The sequence below is a fragment of the Mus caroli genome, unplaced genomic scaffold, assembly GCF_978045245.1.
Source record: "Mus caroli unplaced genomic scaffold, Mus_caroli_1 scaffold_2, whole genome shotgun sequence".
NCBI classification, from domain to species: domain Eukaryota; kingdom Metazoa; phylum Chordata; class Mammalia; order Rodentia; family Muridae; genus Mus; species Mus caroli.
The window spans coordinates 50,594,907-50,612,539 of record NW_028227257.1 but is presented as its reverse complement, the minus strand read 5'-3'; the positions used below and the strand labels follow the sequence as shown (position 1 = coordinate 50,612,539).

Genomic DNA, 17,633 nt, shown 5'->3' with positions numbered 1-17,633 from the left:
AACAACACCCTTCTCAATAGTCACAAATAATATAAAATATCTTGGCGTGACTCTAACTAAGGAAGTGAAAGATCTGTATAATAAAAACTTCAAGTCTCTGAAGAAAGAAATTATAGAAGATCTCAGAAGATGGAAAGATCTCCCATGCTCATGGATTGGCAGGATCAACATTGTAAAAATGGCTATCTTGCCAAAAGCAATCTACAGATTCAATGCAATCCCCATCAAAATTCCAAATCAATTCTTCAACGAATTAGAAAGTGCAATCTGCAAATTCATCTGGAATAACAAAAAACCTAGGATAGCAAAAACTCTTCTCAAGGATAAAAGAACCTCTGGTGGAATCACCATGCCAGACCTAAAGCTCTACTACAGAGCAATTGTGATAAAAACTGCATGGTACTGGTATAGTGACAGACAAATAGACCAATGGAATAGAATTGAAGACCCAGAAATGAACCCACACACCTATGGTCACTTGATCTTCGACAAGGGAGCTAAAAACATCCAGTGGAAGAAAGACAGCATTTTCAACAAATGGTGCTGGCACAACTGGTTGTTAACATGTAGAAGAATGCGAATCGATCCATTCCTATCTCCTTGTACTAAGGTCAAGTCTAAGTGGATCAAGGAACTTCACATAAAACCAGAGACACTGAAACTTATAGAGGAGAAAGTGGGGAAAAGCCTTGAAGATATGGGCACAGGGGAAAAATTCCTGAATAGAACAGTAATGGCTTGTGCTGTAAGATCGAGAATTGACAAGTGGGACCTCATGAAACTACAAAGCTTCTGCAAGGCTAAAGACACCATCAATAAGACAAAAAAACCACCAACAGATTGGGAAAGGATCTTCACCTATCCTAAATCAGATAAGGGACTAATATCCAATATATATAAAGAACTCAAGAAGGTGGACTCCAGAAAGTCAAATAACCCCATTAAAAAATGGGGCTCAGAACTGAACAAAGAATTCTCACCTGAGGAATACCGAATGGCAGAGAAGCACCTGAAAAAATGTTCAACATCCTTAATCATCAGGGAAATGCAAATCAAAACAACCCTGAGATTCCACCTCACACCAGTCAGAATGGCTAAGATCAAAAATTCAGGTGACAGCAGATGCTGGCGAGGATGTGGAGAAAGAGGAACACTCCTCCATTGTTGGTGGGATTGCAAGCTTGTACAACCACTCTGGAAATCAGTCTGGCGGTTCCTCAGAAAATTGGACATAGTACTACCGGAGGATCCAGCAATACCTCTCCTGGGCATATATCCAGAAGATGTCCCAACCGGTAAAAAGGACACATGCTCCACTATGTTCATAGCAGCCCTATTTATAATAGCCAGAAGCTGGAAAGAACCCAGATGTCCCTCAACAGAGGAATGGATACAGAAATTATGGTACATTTACACAATGGAGTACTACTCAGCTATTAAAAAGAATGAATTTATGAAATTCCTAGCCAAATGGATGGACCTGGAGGGCATCATCTTGAGTGAAGTAACACAATCACAAAAGAACTCACACAATATGTATTCATTGATAAGTGGATATTAGCCCAAAACTTAGGATACCCAAGATATAAGATACAATTTGCTAAACGCATGAAACTCAAGAAGAATGAAGACCAAAGTGTGGACACTGTGCACCTTCTTAGAATTGGGAACAAAACACCCAGGGAAGGAGTTACAGAGACAAAGTTCGTAGCTGTGATGAAAGGATGGACCATTTAGAGACTGCTGTATCCAGGGATCCGTCCCATAATCAGCTTCTAAACGCTGACACCATTGCATACACTAGCAAGATTTTGCTGAAAGGACCCAAATATAGCTGTCTCTTGTGAGACGATGCCGGGGCCTAGCAAACACAGGAGTGGATGTTCACAGTCAGCTATTGGATGTATCACAGGGCTCCCAATGGAGAAGCTAGAGAAAGTACCCAAGGAGCTAAAGGGATCTGCAACCCTATTGTTGGAACAACATGATGTACTAACCAGAACCCTGGAGCTCTTGTCTCTAGCTGCATATGTATCGAAAGATGGCCTAGTCGGCCATCAATGGAAAGAGAGGCCCATTGGACTTGCAAACTTTATATGCCCCAATATAGGGGAATGCCAGGGCCAAAAGAATGGGAATGGGTGGGTAGGGAAGTGGGGGGCGCTATGGGGGACTTTTGGGATAGTATTGGAAATGTAATTGAGGAAAATATGTAATAAAAATATAAAAAAAAAAAAGAAGAAAGAAAATCGGTTGGGATTAAAGAAAATAAAGTAAATTACAAATTTAACAATTAATGCTATTTTTCTTGCAAGCTAGTAAACCTACCTGTGATAGTTTAATTAACTGAGTAAATAGAAAAGGCCTTATCTGCCTGGTTACCTTACTAAACTGTTGTAAAGATCAGAAAACTGGAATTAAGGACTTTTAAACTTCACTTGGTGTATTACAGGCACTAAGGTGACTTTTTACAGAATAAAAATGAATACTTCAATCTTGAGAACCCTTTAAAAATATAATTTAAATTCTTTTATGTAAAAATATAACAAAGAATATAGACAATATACTAAAATAATTTATATATAATTTATATATAGTAATAATATATAAATATGTAAAGTAAAATAAATTTCTATGATTATATAAAATACAAATTGACATAAAATTATTATTTTGATATATAGTATAATCAGTACAATGCTTTTAATATAGTATACAATATAGAAATAATAAACGTGATGAAGGAAAGCAATGAATAGAAATCTTAGTTCAAAGACAAAACTACATTAATGTTTTGGTTGTGGATAATTTCTTTGTGTAATTTTTGATGTATGACAATAGGAAGCAATAATCTTTAATACTTTTTAGTTTTAATATTTAATACAATATACATTTTATATAGATACTTTATTGCAGTATTCTGGGGATAATGATAAAAAAGTTAATTTTGGTTTTGTTTTTGTTTTTTGTTTTAGTTTTAAGGCATTTATTGTAGAAAGGCAGAGGGAGGGAGAAGAGTAGGGAAGTGGAGGCTGGTCATGGCCACATGGGGAGAGGGGAGAAGGCAGAAGGAGATGGGGAGAGAGGGGGAGCAAGAGGGCAAGAATAAGAGAGGCAGGAGCAAGAGAGTAAGAGAACAAAAAGTAAATTGTTAATCCCACAGATTGGAGGAGAAAGATGGCCAATACAAATCATGGCCAAATTAATTAAAGCAAGCTTTTTTTATTTGTGTGCATGGGCTGTCTCTCCCTAAAGGATTGGCATTAGTCACGGGTAAGATAAGGGTTTTTATGGTTCAGGAGTGGAGGTTTCCAAATGGGGGACTTGGCAGGCAAATACATGGGAGATACAGAAGCAGAACACAAGCATAACAAGTTGGTCAGAAACTCCTGAAACAAAGACATAGTTGCAAGGTGGTCATGACAAGGTGACAGTCATGACAAGGTGATGGTCATGACAAGGTGACAGTTGTGACAAGGTGGTCATGACAACAGGTGGTCATAACAACCTTTTAAAATAGAGACATGGTTGCCATTCCTGGAACAGGTAGTATAGAACCATTTGTAGTTAAGGTTATAGATGGGGCATTTTCTTTGAGAATAGATTTTAATTATAAACAGGAGTGAATCTAGCTTGTCTTTACAATAAGATGGTGTACTGGCTAGTTTTGTGTCAACTTGACACAGGCTGGCATTATCACAGGGAAAGGCGCTTCAATTGGGGAAATGCCTCCATGAGATACAGCTGTAAGACATTTTCTCAATCAGTGATCAAGAGGGAAGGTCCCCTTGTGGGTGGTCCCATCTCTGGGCTGGTAGTCTTGGTTCTATAAGAGAGCAGGCTGAGCAAGCCAGGGGAAGCAAGCCAGTAAGGAACATCAATCCATGGCTCTGCATCAGCTCCTGCTTCCTGACCTGCTTGAGTTCCAGTCCTGACTTCCTTGGTGAAGAACAGCAGTATGGAAGTGTAAGCTGAATAAACCCTTTCCTCCTCAACTGCTTCTTGGTCATGATGTTTGTGCATGAATAGAAACCCTGACTAACACAGATGGCTTTCCAGTCTAAGATGGAGGCAAGTTGGTTTATCATTAATCTGTATATTTTTAGTACAGATCCAATCAAAAACTACTTTTCACATATGTATCAGTTACCTTTCCATTGCCATGATAAAACACTAAGGCAACTTATAGAAGAAAGAGCTTATCTGGACTTCAGTTCAAGAGGGTTAAGACTCTATCACCATCACAGCGGGAGACATGGCAGAAGGAAGATGGCAGCTGGAGCAGGAAGCTGAGGACTCATATCTTGAACTACAAGTACAAAACAGAACCAGCTCAAATCTCAAAGCCTGCCCCTAGTGACACACCTCCTCCAGAAAGACCGCTAAGGTTGATTCAAGACATCCTTAGATCCAAGTTCTCAGCACAAAGGGGATGTATTTGCCCCAGAGGGACAGAGGGCAGGGAATACAAGATAAAGACAGGAGATAGAGGACAAGGAGGAAGGGGAAAGGAACCAGGGATATTTGCCCCAGAGGGACAAAGGATTGCCTCTGGATAGAGAAGAGACAGATGTAGCCCATAGGCAAATGCCAGTTTAAAAAGGTAAAGGGACACCTTCTACTAATATTGATTGGACAGGTTAATTAACCCACAAGGGGGTTCTTGATTGCTTGACTTTAATACTATGATAGTTGGACCGTGGTAGTCAGCCTCAGGAGGAGGAGGAAGCCAAGTAAGGGGATGGCCCTTGGGGGTCAACTCTAGGAATGCAATGTAACAGTTTTTAGCAAGGCAGAGGGAAGGAGGGAGAAGGACAAGGCCTGCCAGAGCCTTGTTTGCCATGCTCAAGCTGGCTAGAGTCTCTTCAGACCACACCTTCTAGAACTACCCAAGCAGTTCCACTAACTGGGACCAGGTATTTAAATGCCCCAGACCATGGGGGACATTTACCATGCAAACCACCACAACCTGTGAATGGTTGATTTCTTTTAAATGCAAAACATGGAGCTATTGAGGGCCAATCATATTTATAATACCCAGAAAAAAATTGCAATTCACTCTTTAAGATGTTGATTAAAACAACTTAATATTAACATAAAAAATTCATGTAGTCCAGTGTTTGAAAGATCTTGGGGGTCCAGATTAATTGAGACTACTGGGACTCCTACAGGATTGCCCTTCTCCTCAGCTTCTTTCAGCCTTCCCTAATTTTCCTACAGGGGTCAGTTGCTTCTCTACCCATTGGTTGGGTGCAAATATCTGCATCTGACTCTTTCAGCTGCTTGTGTCTTTCGGAGGGCAGTCATGATAGATCCCTTTTTGTGAGCACTCCATAGCCTCAGTAATAGTGTCAGTAATAGTTTCAGGCCTCCCCTTGAGCTGGATCCCACTTTGGACCTGTCGCTGGACCTTCTCTTCCTCAGGCTCCTCTCCATTTCCATCCCTGTAATTCTTTCAGACAGGAACAATTATGGGTCAGGGATGTGACTGTGGGATAGTAACCCCATCCCTCACTTGATGTCCTGTCTTCCTGCTGGAGGTGGGCTCTATAAGTTCCCTCTCCCTACTGTCTGGCATTTTATCTAAGGTCCCTCTCTTTGAGTCCTGGGAGTCTCCCAGGTCTCTGGTGCATTCTGGAGGGTTCCCCAACATTCTATTTCCTGAAGTTGTCTGTTTATATTCTTTCTGCTGGCCCTCGGGACTTCAGTCCTTTTCCCTCAATACCAGATCAGGTTCCCCTCTCCTTCCCACTGCTTCCCCACCCCCACTCCGTCCACTTTCCCTCCCAGGTCACTCCCTTCCTCCCCACTTGTGATTGCTTTTTTCTCTCTCTCAAGTGGGACTGAGGCATCCTCACTTGGGCACTTCAGCTTATTGACCTTTTTGAGTTCTGTGGACTGTATACACCAGATGATAGGAGGCCCCCAACAGACATACAGTAGAGGACTTCCGGGTCTGTGTTCATTCAGAGATGATGCACCTAACCCTAGAGAGACTGGAGGCCCCAGGGAGTTTAGAGGTCAGGTGGGGTGGGGGTGGGGTGGGGGTGGGGTGGGGTGGAGAGGAGGTGTGGAATGTGGAACGGCCAATGCATCTTCTGTGTTTCATGGTTTTGAGACTTACTTTCTGGTAGGGAAGTGACTTTTCGAGATTATGTAATGGAATAGTTATGCTGATCTAGATCAGCGAAGCGGCGCTTTAAGACATCCTCGGAAGAAGAAACTTATTGCTTGGCTTGCTTCCTCGCTGCCAATTTGGGAACCAGGATGTGGGTGAGAGAATTCTGAAGAACTAGAAGGAAGCTGCATTACACAACCGTGGGTATCGTTACCCCAGACTCCAACCCAGCTCACCCTCACTCTTAGCCAACAGGCTACAGAACCACGTGTCTATTGGTAGCTCAGCAAGGTTGTACTGGGGCATGTGTGTGGTGGGCTGGTGAAGAGCAAGGAACAAGGCGGGGGAACGGATGGATTCCTGACTGAATGCGTATTATTGGCATGGTCATGGCCAGGTCGAGGACCCCAGTGTCTCAGTCCTGTGAGAATGGCAAGGCTTTTTCTAGTCTGAGTAAAGATGCTGACAGTGTACAGAAAGTGTCAATCAAAGCTTCCCCCTCCCAGATGACAGCATCCTGAGGATGCTACCCTACAGAGACCTGCTAGCTAGCCTGGCTCCCACTTAAACTGTATACATTAAACTTTCTGAGTTTTAGGACAGGCTGATATGTCTTCATAAGGCTACATGACCCACTCGACCCCAGCTTTTCTGTATGTGCCTATTATTTCTTCATTTCCTGATATTCTAGTTAGGTCAATCCTAAAGCCCTGGCTGGAACAAAAGTAAAGAGAGGTCTGTAGAAGACACAATGACTTCCCCTCCACCTCTGGCTTAGACCTTAGCAGCCACCCTCTCCCCTGTCTCTCAGACCAGCTCAGCTCCCAGACAACACTGGATTCTTGTTCTACCCTAGCCTGGTCCTTGCTTATTGCAGCCCTGTCCTCTAGAATCACCCACTGCCTGTCCCGAGGGATTGCTTGTCACAGGATCTCAGACATCAGGTCAAAGTTCCAGCACGTGGGCTGTCCTTGGAAGCTGGTAGAAACTGTGGTGGGGTGATGTGCCACCTACCAAAGTCACAAACAAATTGACTTTCTACTGGCCCACATTTTGTGTTCTGAGAAGAGTTCAAGGAACATTCTGACTCTTCCCTTCTCAAATTATCTGAGCCATTTGATGTAGCAGGAAGGCCTTTCTTCCTTCCAGGCCAAGGACACCTAGTACAGAGATAGAGAGAGAACTTGGCTCCACATCAGGAATAGAATTATCTTTTGGAGGATCAGTTTAGTCATTGACTCAGATCCAGGAATTGAAATGGAAGGCATTTGCAAATTTTAATTCAGAGGATTAAAGAAGTGTGTGTTACACAAAATATATTCTCTCTGGCAGAGTCAAATGATAAAATTAAGGTTCCCCCTGAAACCTCTCCTTGCTCAGTCTGTCTCAACCCCTAATAACGGCCACTTTCAGCTGGGTCAGTGCCCTTCCAGCTCTGCCTTAGGTGCACATGGGTAGATGCTGCACATGGGCTGGGCCTTTCCTTGTTTGTAAATGCCCTTGCTCTGCCCTTGTGTGGTTTGCTCTTTCCTATCGGTGATTTGTCTGGATCTTGCTTCCAGCCTCTTTTGTTAAGCATCCACAGACAGTGCATCTATGAGTGTTCTTGAACTTGTCTCTTTGGGGCAACAGCAAACAGTGAGTGGAATTCTGAACCATCGGGCATTTAACAAAGCTAAGCACTGTCAATTTTGCCTCTAAAGAGCCATGCACATCTATCTGCATTTAGAATCTGGCTACCTAACAAGTAAAGATGCCATTACAGGTTGCCATTGGACCTGAAAGGGTAGAAGGATTGTGTCACTGAACCAAGGAATGGTGGGTGGGTCCTTAGGCTATGGGACTACCTCTGCAACACTCATGGCAGCTCTCTGTTATGGAACAGGTGCTGTTTGGGTGCCTCTCCTAACAGTGGTCCCATGCTTTGCACTGGTGTCCTGGAACCAGGAGAGGTGAGAGCTGCCCTCCCGACTCTGCCTTAGCTTAGGGAGCTGGAGGGAGAGAAAGTAGGTGTTGGAAGGGGGCTCAGCAGCACTGACCATTCGGCCTTTGGTTTTTTGTGATTGGTCATTTAGGTTCTTTTGTTTGGGAAAGAAAGCTTTAGTCATTGCTATTTTATATCTGAGAAGGTGATACATTCACACAAAAAAATTAAACTATATAGAAAGTATACAGCGGTCGGGGAAGGGGGAGGCTTTATTCCTATGTGTGCTTATATGTTTTATTTCTTGACTCTTCCTTATGTATCCTCTAGAAACTTCAGATCAAATATGAGCACACTAGGTGGTTTTGCCCTTTTCTCTGCCCTGTTATGTAAGTTTGTATTTCCAGTCTCCTTCCATCCTTTCTTTCTTTCTTTCTTTCTTTCTTTCTTTCTTTCTTTCTTTCTTTCTTTCTTTCTTTCTTTCTTTCTTTCTTTCTTTCTTTCTTTTGCAGTCCGGGCACTTTATTTCTTTTTGTACATAGGCCATGAATTCCTATGGAATGGGCTCCAACAGCTCAGGCTCTTTTTCTTTAGTCCTCACAAAGTGTGCTTCCCTGGGTGGCGCACTTGCTTTTTCTGAATGTTTTGGAGAGAGTTCCATATTGATGCAAAGAGCCAGGTCTTTTCTCATTCTTCAGTTTTATCTCTGAGTCTTTAACCAGTCTTTTGCTGGTACTGTGTTAGTTCTAATGTTTGCAAGTGATCCATGTGAAATGAATGATTCTGGTTCTCTATATTTCCTATAGGTTACACACACACACACACACACACACACACACACACACACACACACACACTGTGGCTGGGACAAAGCCATCATCACATTTTCTTCCGTAGAGGTCATACTTCCATGTAAAATGTTTAACAATGGGGTTTCCCTACAGTTTTGTCAACTTTAACAGGGTGTGTTAAACCTTTGATATTTTTGCCCGTCACATAGGAACACATCAATATCTCAAAGTCCTTTTGAGTTGGCTTTCCTATGAGTAACGTTGAGTAACCCTTGCTCTGCCCAGGATCTGATGGCATTCCCCTTTCTGTGACCAGCCTGCTCTGTTAATATCCCTTTAAGTTTATTGTTTTCTTGGGCATTCGTTATGTTCTTCCACTAATGTATTGAAGGAGCTCTTCGTATGCTCAGAGAATTCTCCCTTTATATGGGATGAAGTACAATATTCTTTTTCTGTAATTTGTTTTGTGTCTTGACTTAGCTTCTGGCTATTCTTGATTTTATTTATGCATCATTCACTCTCATATCCCCATGACTTTGTTCCTTTGAGACTCTAGACCTGATGTACCTTTTTCCCCTCCATTTTTCGAACTTGCTCTGGTTCCTTTAGATCTGGCTCAAATGTCAACCTCCCTGGTTTGTCATCTCTCCTACCAGACCCTGTAGGTCTTTCCTGGCTACTCTTTTTATACTTTATCTTGTCTCTATTTGGTCATGTTGCCTTAATTTCTATATCTATCTGTCTGTCTATCTAGCTATCCATCCATCCATTTTTCTATCCCTCTATCTCCTAAGCTTATTCTTTTTTTTTATTACATATTTTCCTCAATTACATTTCCAATGCTATCCAAAAAGTCCCCCATACCGCCCCCCACTTCCCTACCCTCCCATTCCCATTCTTTTGGCCCTGGCATTCCCCTATATTGGGGCATATAAAGTTTGCAAGTCCAATGGGCCTCTCTTTCCAGTGATGGCCGACTAGGCCATCTTTCGATACATATGCAGCTAGAGACAAGAGCTCCGGGGTACTGGTTAGTTCATCATGTTGTTCCAACTATAGGGTTGCAGATCCCTTTAGCTCCTTGGGTACTTTCTCTAGCTTCTCCATTGGGAGCCCTGTGATACATCCAATAGCTGACTGTGAGCATCCACTCCTGTGTTTGCTAGGCCCCTGCATAGTCTCACAAGAGACAGCTATCTTTGAGTCCTTTCAGCAAAATCTTGCTAGTGTATGCAATGGTGTCAGCGTTTAGAAGCTGATTATGGGATGGATCCCTGGATACGGCAGTCTCTAGATGGTCCATCCTTTCATCACAGCTCCAAACTTTGTCTCTGTAACTCCTTCCATGGGTGTTTTGTTCCCAATTCTAAGAAGGGGCACAGTGTCCACATTTTGGTCTTCATTCTTCTTGAGTTTCATGCGTTTAGCAAATTGTATCTTATATCTTGGGTATCCTAAGTTTTGGGCTAATATCCACTTATCAGTGAATACATATTGTGTGAGTTCCTTTGTGATTGTGTTACCTCACTCAAGATGATTCTTAACTCTCAGCGTACTCATCTCTGTACTAGGCGCTCAGCATTTGTTAAACAGGTGTCTGTGAACTAAATGATTTAGGATCAAACCTTACTCCCTTTAAAGTTTCAGCTGATCTTATTTCTTTGACGAATCATGTGTAATGAAAATCCCTTTGTGTATATATGCTCTCTCTCTCTCTCTCTCTCTCTCTCTCTCTCTCTCTCTCTCTCTGTCTGTGTGTCTGCATTCACATGTGTGTAGGGGTGGAGACCAGAGATCAAAATCAGTTGTCTTCCTCAATTATTTTCCACCTTAATTTTTGAGACAGTGTCCCTTGCTAGATGTGGATACCCAGTAGATGGCTGCTGTCAAGCCGAGAGATCTTCCTGTTGCCAAATCTCCAGTGTTGGGATTACAGGCGTGTGCTACTATGCCAGGGTTTTTATAGGGATGTTGGGGATCTCATTCAGGTCCTCTTGCTCATATGATAAAGCACTTTACTGGTTATGCCATCTCCCCAGGCCTTAAGTATCCTTGAGAAAGACAGACAGACAGACAGACAGACAGACAGACAGACAGACAGAAGGAAAGATGTTGAGAGGGCTAGCGAGAAGGTTTAGGTCCTAGACACAAGGACATGTCTAGGATACTTTGTTGCCCTCAGCAGTGAGGATCAGGCTTCCTGACCTCCAGTGAGGATCCTCATGACCCAATTTCTCTTTTCCTTCCTATGCAAACTCTGAGAGAAGTCAATAGCCAGGCAGAACTTTTTTTTTTGTTTCAGTGAAATTTATTTCATACTCATCAAAGCAATGTGCTAGTTCTTCATTCATAAAAATTCTCATCCATATCATGGGAACCTGTTTATTCTCAGCTTCAATGAAAGACCTCAGTGCAGGCTATGTACTGGTCCAGATTCAATTCATCCCCCACAGGTTGACAGCTAGGCTCTGTTCTAGAGAGTGCTGCCTAATGTCCCCTTGAATCAACTTAAATAGATCAACCAATCAATAAATACATAAATAAATAGGTAAGTGGTTGCCCATCAGAGGCAAGGAGGAAAACACAGGCTCTCTTTGAACAGATCGTGCCATGTTTTTTTGTGACCCCGAGTGACCTGGCTTGGCTGATCACTAAGGATTCCCCTGGAGACTGAGCTGTCTGCTCATTCACGACAAGGGAGCTCCTTAACATGCCCCGGGGAAGGCATTAGAAACAGTCCAGCCCATACTTTAGGAAGACACGGATTCCATGGTGAAGTCAATTATATCCTGACCACTGTTGTTTCCCAGGAAGACAGGCTTGTGCTCTGCTTGCGAGGTGCTGATGTACCAGTTGGGGAACTCTGCAGACTCAAACTCCACTTTGCTCTTGACTTCTATCTTGTTGAAGACAAACCGCTTTTCCATCTTCTTCTTTGGGTATTGCTTGGGATCCACACTCTGCAGAAAAGTAGAAAAAAGAATTGTGTTAACGTCTGTGTCCGTGTGCATGTTGCATGTATGACAGAAAGGATAAAGCTACCACGGTAGACATGTTCTCAGGGCTGCTGGAGAAGAGAATGAAAAAGAGGTTGTGGAACTTGAGGCCACATTCTTTACTGCTGAACACCATCTTTCTATAATCACTGAAGGAACCTTTGCTATCTTTTTTCTGAATCCCACGGGAGGACCATATGGGTGAGAATTGTATTAAAGCTCCCAAGGGCACCCAGTTTCCAGGCATTTTTGTCACAGTTCCCCCTAAATCCCTGGATAGAGTGGCATCAGCTTGAAAATGAAGCTTTTGTTAGGAATGCCACAAGTGCCAGTACAGGTCTGAGGATTGATGGTTGAACCCTTTCACTGCATTCTCCAAACTGTTCTCTGTCAAAGGAGGAAAAACTGTCACCATATACAACTCTTTCATCCTTGATGCTACGACTTCTGTTGGGGGTGATAACGGTGGCCTGACATGACAACAGCATCAAAAAGGAATGATTTCTCATGGTGGCAGTGAGGTTTATGTGCACTTAAAAGTTATGCTAATTTTATTCTATATTTATGTAAATTGTCAAGAAGACCTCTAATGTTTTCTGGCGGGTCAGGCAGGTGGATGTCTGGGAAGTAAGTAAAGGCAAAGAGTCTTCGCTGAGCAGTGGGGGAGGCTTTTCTCTACTGATGGACTCACCTCCAGCTGCAGGGTGGGTGTGCCGTCTTTCATTACACAGGACAGGTATAGATTCTTTCCTTTGAGGCCCAAGGCCACAGGTATTTTGTCGTTGCTTGGTTCTCCTTGTACAAAGCTCATGGAGAATACCACTGGAGAAAAGAGAGGAGTCTGGGTCAAGGGAACAGCAATGCAGGGTGGGCTCAAGCATTAGACGTGACAGGCAAAGCCTATGCAGTCCCCCGTGTGAACCCAGAATGAGCTTCCTCAGACACAAGATATGAACTAGCAGCGCTAGACAGTCATAGTCATAGACAGTAGCAAGGTCAGTAGGCCGATCCAGGGTTCCCTCAGGACCTCTTAGGAGCAGCAATGAAGAACGAAAGGTGTCTAGTTGTTAAGCTCTAAGGGCTAAAGCTGTTATGTGGCTGGCAGGCTGTGTGTCCGTCTACGTGAGAAGTACAGTTTGGTCGCTATGAAAACAAAGCTGTGCTCCTAAAAGGACCCAGGGGCCAGCACGTTTTGAAGAAAATAGAGCAGTAGGCAGGTAGAACTCTATTAGTTGGGGAGAGTGACTCCAAAAAGAGACCCCCCACTTTGATCTTAGCCACAGTACCTCAATTGGAGGCCCCTGGCTGCTTTTATGACTTTATCAAGAAATAAGAATTATTCTTTTTAAAAGGTATAAAGCAATAAGATTCTGTTCTCCTGGACCAGAGCAGACAGCTCCCTTCAAAGCTTCTAAGATCAGAAACTAAAAGGAGATGCACACACTGCTGCTGTTAGCTGTTGTCCCCTCAGTTATGGTGGCGTGGTGCCATGTCCACACCATCATCTAAAGAGGCCCTGACCGCACTTGGAATGCTTGTTATTATGGAAGAGAGATGTACGCTCCTGATAGTCAGCAAACCTCCCTACAAGGAACTGTGTGGTATTGGTGGGAAGGATATCAGCACGAGGGATAGGACTGGGAACAGAAATAGACATATCAATTCTCTACCATCTACATTTCAGCCTCAAATGAGGGAAAAAGAACCCACAGGCAGTTATTGCATGTCCATCAAATGACTTCACACTAATGTGTTATCCCTATATGACTGGGCTGGAAAAATGGTCCTTTTTCGTTCTGTCTCTGTCTCCTTCCTTCCTTCTTTCCTTTCCCTTTCCCCTTCTTTTTCCTTTCTTTCTTTTCTTTTTTTTTTTTTTTTTTTTTTTTTGTATATTGACCATAGTGTTCCATTTTAAAACACAGGGACCCAGTAGGCTGCCAGGAGGCTAGAAAGGGAAACCAAGATGCTCCTACTGACCTTGTTGGTTTATATTCTGTCCATTGAGGTGGAGAGCTTTCAGCTCACACGGGTCTGACAGCACGAGGCTTTTTTGTTGTTCATCTCGGAGCCTGCAGTGCAGCTGTCTAATGGGAACATCGCACACCAGCAGGTCATCATCATCATCATCCCATGAGTCACAGAGGATGGGCTCTGAAAGTCCAAGGGCAGATGTTGTTTAGGCAGATAATTAGAAATGCAAGCACTGTGAAGCGAAGCAGCAGAATTTGGCTTATTGAGCAACACCTAAGCACGTGCAGTCAAGATTCTATTCTAATTTTAATGGGGGTTTAAAAACACTGGGAGTGGGCTGGGCAAGAACATTGGATTTGGCATCGTGAGATAAGCTGCAGTGTTATAACCATTCACTAGGGACTAGCAGTAGTGGTCCTTGCATGAAACGATGCCAGTAATAAGGCCAGCTCAACTGGGAGATTGTGAGATTCGCAAGCTCTAGTATAAGCCAAAGTAGTTTGCAAATCAATGGTTGAGTTGCAAGTGTAAGCATCATTAAAGCCTTTTTATGAGTTAATCAGCTCAAGATAGAACTGATTTGTTTGGAGGTTTCCTCATTTTCTTCTAATGGTTGGAATGTCTAGCACTAAGGGTCTTGCACTTGAGGGGCGTTGAGTTCTGAGAGGTGGACTGAGAAGGACCAGAGCGAGGGTCTGCTGTCTGCTCTCAGTCCTCATTAAGTACCTTCTTCAAAGATGAAGGAAAAGAAGGTGCTCATGTCCTCATCCTGGAAGGTCCACGGGAAAGACACAGGTAGCTGCCACAGCTTCTCCACAGTCACAATGAGTGACACTACCTGCCTGAAGCTCTTGTTGATGTGCTGTTGCGAGATTTGAAGCTGGATGCTCTCATCTGGACAGCTCAGGTCAAGGGTTTGGAAGCAGCCCTGTGAAGAAACCAGGCAGTGAGCACATCAAGTCATCAGACCCGAGGACTCCTACATTAACCCCAGAGAACACCAAGGGCCCGGGAGATAAGTTCTTAACTACAATCCCTGTCTCTGTGGAGCCCAGAGAATTTAATTGGCCTACCCAGGGGTACATGGCAACCAGACACAGGCTTCCTGACATTCTCTATAGTAAACCTCATTTCTACTTTATCTTTCTTGTACAGACCTTGCCTCACTGTATAATTAGACCTACTTAAACCTTTCATCTTTTGGTATCCTTGCTGCTCAAACATCATGTTATTTAATTTCTCATGACAGTATGTTCATGTCTATTCAACGGAGATCACCCAACAGGCTCTCAGTGGCTTCTCATACATTCTTTTCCTCATAGGAATATTTAGCAGACACTATAAGCACAGCTTTTGTTTGTAAAATATGTCACCACTTTTCTGTTCTTTGGAGAAACACTACATTAAGGCCTAACCAAAGTTGCCTTGAGGCATGATAATAGTTTCAAAGCTTGAAGGACAGCGATAGATCATTTCAATAGTGTAAAGGAAAGGTTGATTGGGAGAGAAGTTTCTGTCCAGAGTAGAGGCTCCCAGGGAAAGCCAGGTTCTGGAGCAGGCAGTGGGGGACAGAGCCTGGCTGGGAAGGTGAGGAGCGACACCCAAGGCTGAACTAACTAGTTAGAGTGGTCTTAAAATACATTCATGTAAGCCGAGGACTAGATTTTGTAGCTGGGGGAGACTGTTGAGGGATTGGGAAGAGGTCTGAGAGAAACAGCTGCCTCCTGAGCAGGGCAATGACGTGGCTGGACTGATGCCGTGTGGCATTAGAGCGTTCTCAGTCATCATAGGAAGGGACAGCTGGGATGCAACATGGCTCTTCGTGAGAGCAAGTCTGGAAAATGCTCTTGTGCTAGGATGGACTTGGCCAGCACTGAAAACACTTCAGAATGGAAGGTTGTGACAGAACGCCAACATTTCAGAGATCTTCTGGCCTGTGTTTCCCAAAGGACACAGTGGGGACTTGTCTAAGATCACACAGCGATTAAAGGTCTTGTCTAAGGCCACAGGTTATTTTAAAAAATCCTAACTAACTTTTTGTTTATATCACTTATTTCTTATTATCTTAATCTCCCCAGGAACATACGAAACTGTTCTTTGGCAGAGAAGGGAGAGATGCTAATTCTGAAGGCCATGCCCTCTGGATCCAGAGTTTGATTTAAGTGGTCAGATTAAGCTCCATCTATCTCAAGGGGGGGACTAAATGTATGTTGAAGACCTTACTGTCTTCTTAGCATAAAACACCATGATTGCCATCAGCAAGCCTTGGTGTGTGGCTATGGTAAACGGAAGCTGTGTGGGAGCCAGGTCAGTGTGTGGGTTTGCCTTGTCTGTGTCACTGAAAGAGGCAAAATAATCCCATCACAAAATAGCCTGGGAGCAAGGCAGTCCCATATCCCTTCCCGTTTGGGTTTTTTTCCCACGCCACAGTCCCTCCCTCCACAGGTTGGGAGCCAAGCTCAGAATCTCACCGTCATCTTTTGCGGTCCGTCAACTTCAAAGAACAGGTCATTCTCATCACTGTAATGAAAACAGACGTGGTCAAGAGATAGCTCCGACTTCCATTGTTCATAAGACCACGCCTACCATGACCCTTAAAGCTTCCCAAAGACTTCTGGGAAGTTCTACAGCGCTACGTAAGCAACAGTCTAGAAGCAGATTCTGGGCCAGGTAAGTGGGTGCTCTGGGTGCTCTCTGTTGACTTCTGACACCTAAATTCTAGACTAGCAGAGTTAGCTGAAGTCTGAGCTCTATGCCTTTGCTTCCAAGCCAGACTTTGCAAAGGAGTTCTCCTATCCTGTCTATGTGGAAGTTTTTCTTTCCATTGCATCTGTAGGAGTCCCTGTAGTGACAGCACCTAAGTCGCCAGGTTGCTTGAACTCTGATAGCCGCTGAAGTAGATGAGTTGGGGACTCTCTGGCCTCTGAAAGTAGATAGCCCTCCATTCCTGAAAGCAGAGTGCTGGACACGTGACCACTCTTCAGTACCCACTGACCTGTCAAAAGGTGTCATTTCACAGTTGAGTTCAGGAACAGTTGCCATAGCTGCTTCAGACACCTGTGTGAAGAAAGAAAGTGGGTGAGCATTCAGTGTTAGCTCCCCAAGGGGCGTCCTTCTCTTAGCTCTAGTTCAGGGCAGGCATGCTAAACTGGTCTCTGAGGAATGAAGGAATGGAGGAGCCATTGTATAGGTCTAGAACAGTGGCCCTTTTGGAGTCAAGGGGCCCTTTCACAGGGGTCACCTAAGACCATTGGATAACACAGATATTTACACTTCATAACAGTAGCAAAATTATAGTTATGAAGTAGCAATGAAAATAATTTTAGGGTGTGTGGGGGAGTCACTACAACATAGGGAACAGCATTAGGAAGATGCTCTGGAAGGAAGCAACAGCTGAGCCAAACCCTAATAGAGAAGCTTTCCTAGGAGACAGGAGCTGCCTTTTAGATGTCAGCGGCTATAGAAACAGCATTCATTTCCAGAGTACTTCATAAACCATGGAGTTACAGCTACTTTTTATAAATAAAAAGCCCAAAGCCCATCAGTGGGGGAGAGAGAGAGAGAGAGAGAGAGAGAGAGAGAGAGAGAGAGAGAGAGAGAGAGAGAAAGTCTTACTTGCACAAGGAAGCTTGGCCGAAGAGGATCCCAGATGAGCCTATTATGCCTCGAACCACCGAAGGGTTTGTTGTCCACTTGTTTTCCCTCCCTTGTTTTATAGTCCTAAAAAGCAGAAGTGAAGAGCTGTGAAATTTTCCCTTGGGTTAACTGATTTCACAACAAAACTGAAGGGTGGGGGATGGGGGAGAAGCTTGATGGGAATTCTTAGGGGAAGA

At 43.7% G+C, this 17,633-nt stretch overlaps 1 protein-coding gene across 1 annotated transcript; it reads right to left on the bottom strand.

Annotated features, from left to right (window-relative positions):
- Positions 1 to 11,118: 11,118 nt before the first annotated feature.
- On the bottom strand, positions 11,119 to 17,469 carry Il1b (interleukin 1 beta). Its single transcript, XM_021156585.2, has 7 exons — positions 17,416 to 17,469; positions 16,796 to 16,857; positions 16,272 to 16,320; positions 14,527 to 14,728; positions 13,807 to 13,980; positions 12,521 to 12,651; positions 11,119 to 11,793 (listed from the first exon to the last, which is right to left on the bottom strand). The coding sequence occupies exons 2-7, from the start codon at positions 16,840 to 16,842 to the stop codon at positions 11,584 to 11,586; spliced, it is 813 nt and encodes a 270-aa protein (XP_021012244.1). The 5' UTR covers positions 16,843 to 16,857; positions 17,416 to 17,469; the 3' UTR covers positions 11,119 to 11,583.
- Positions 17,470 to 17,633: the final 164 nt, after the last annotated feature.

Coding starts and splice junctions, on each gene's coding strand:
- Il1b (XM_021156585.2), bottom strand. CDS start 16,842: ATGGCAACTGTTCCTGAACTCAACTGTGAAATGACACCTTTTGACAG. Junction 16,321..16,795: donor GAAATGACACCTTTTGACAG/GTCAGTGGGTAC, acceptor TTTTCATTACAG/TGATGAGAATGACCTGTTCT. Junction 13,981..14,526: donor TTCCTTCATCTTTGAAGAAG/GTACTTAATGAG, acceptor TTGGACTTTCAG/AGCCCATCCTCTGTGACTCA.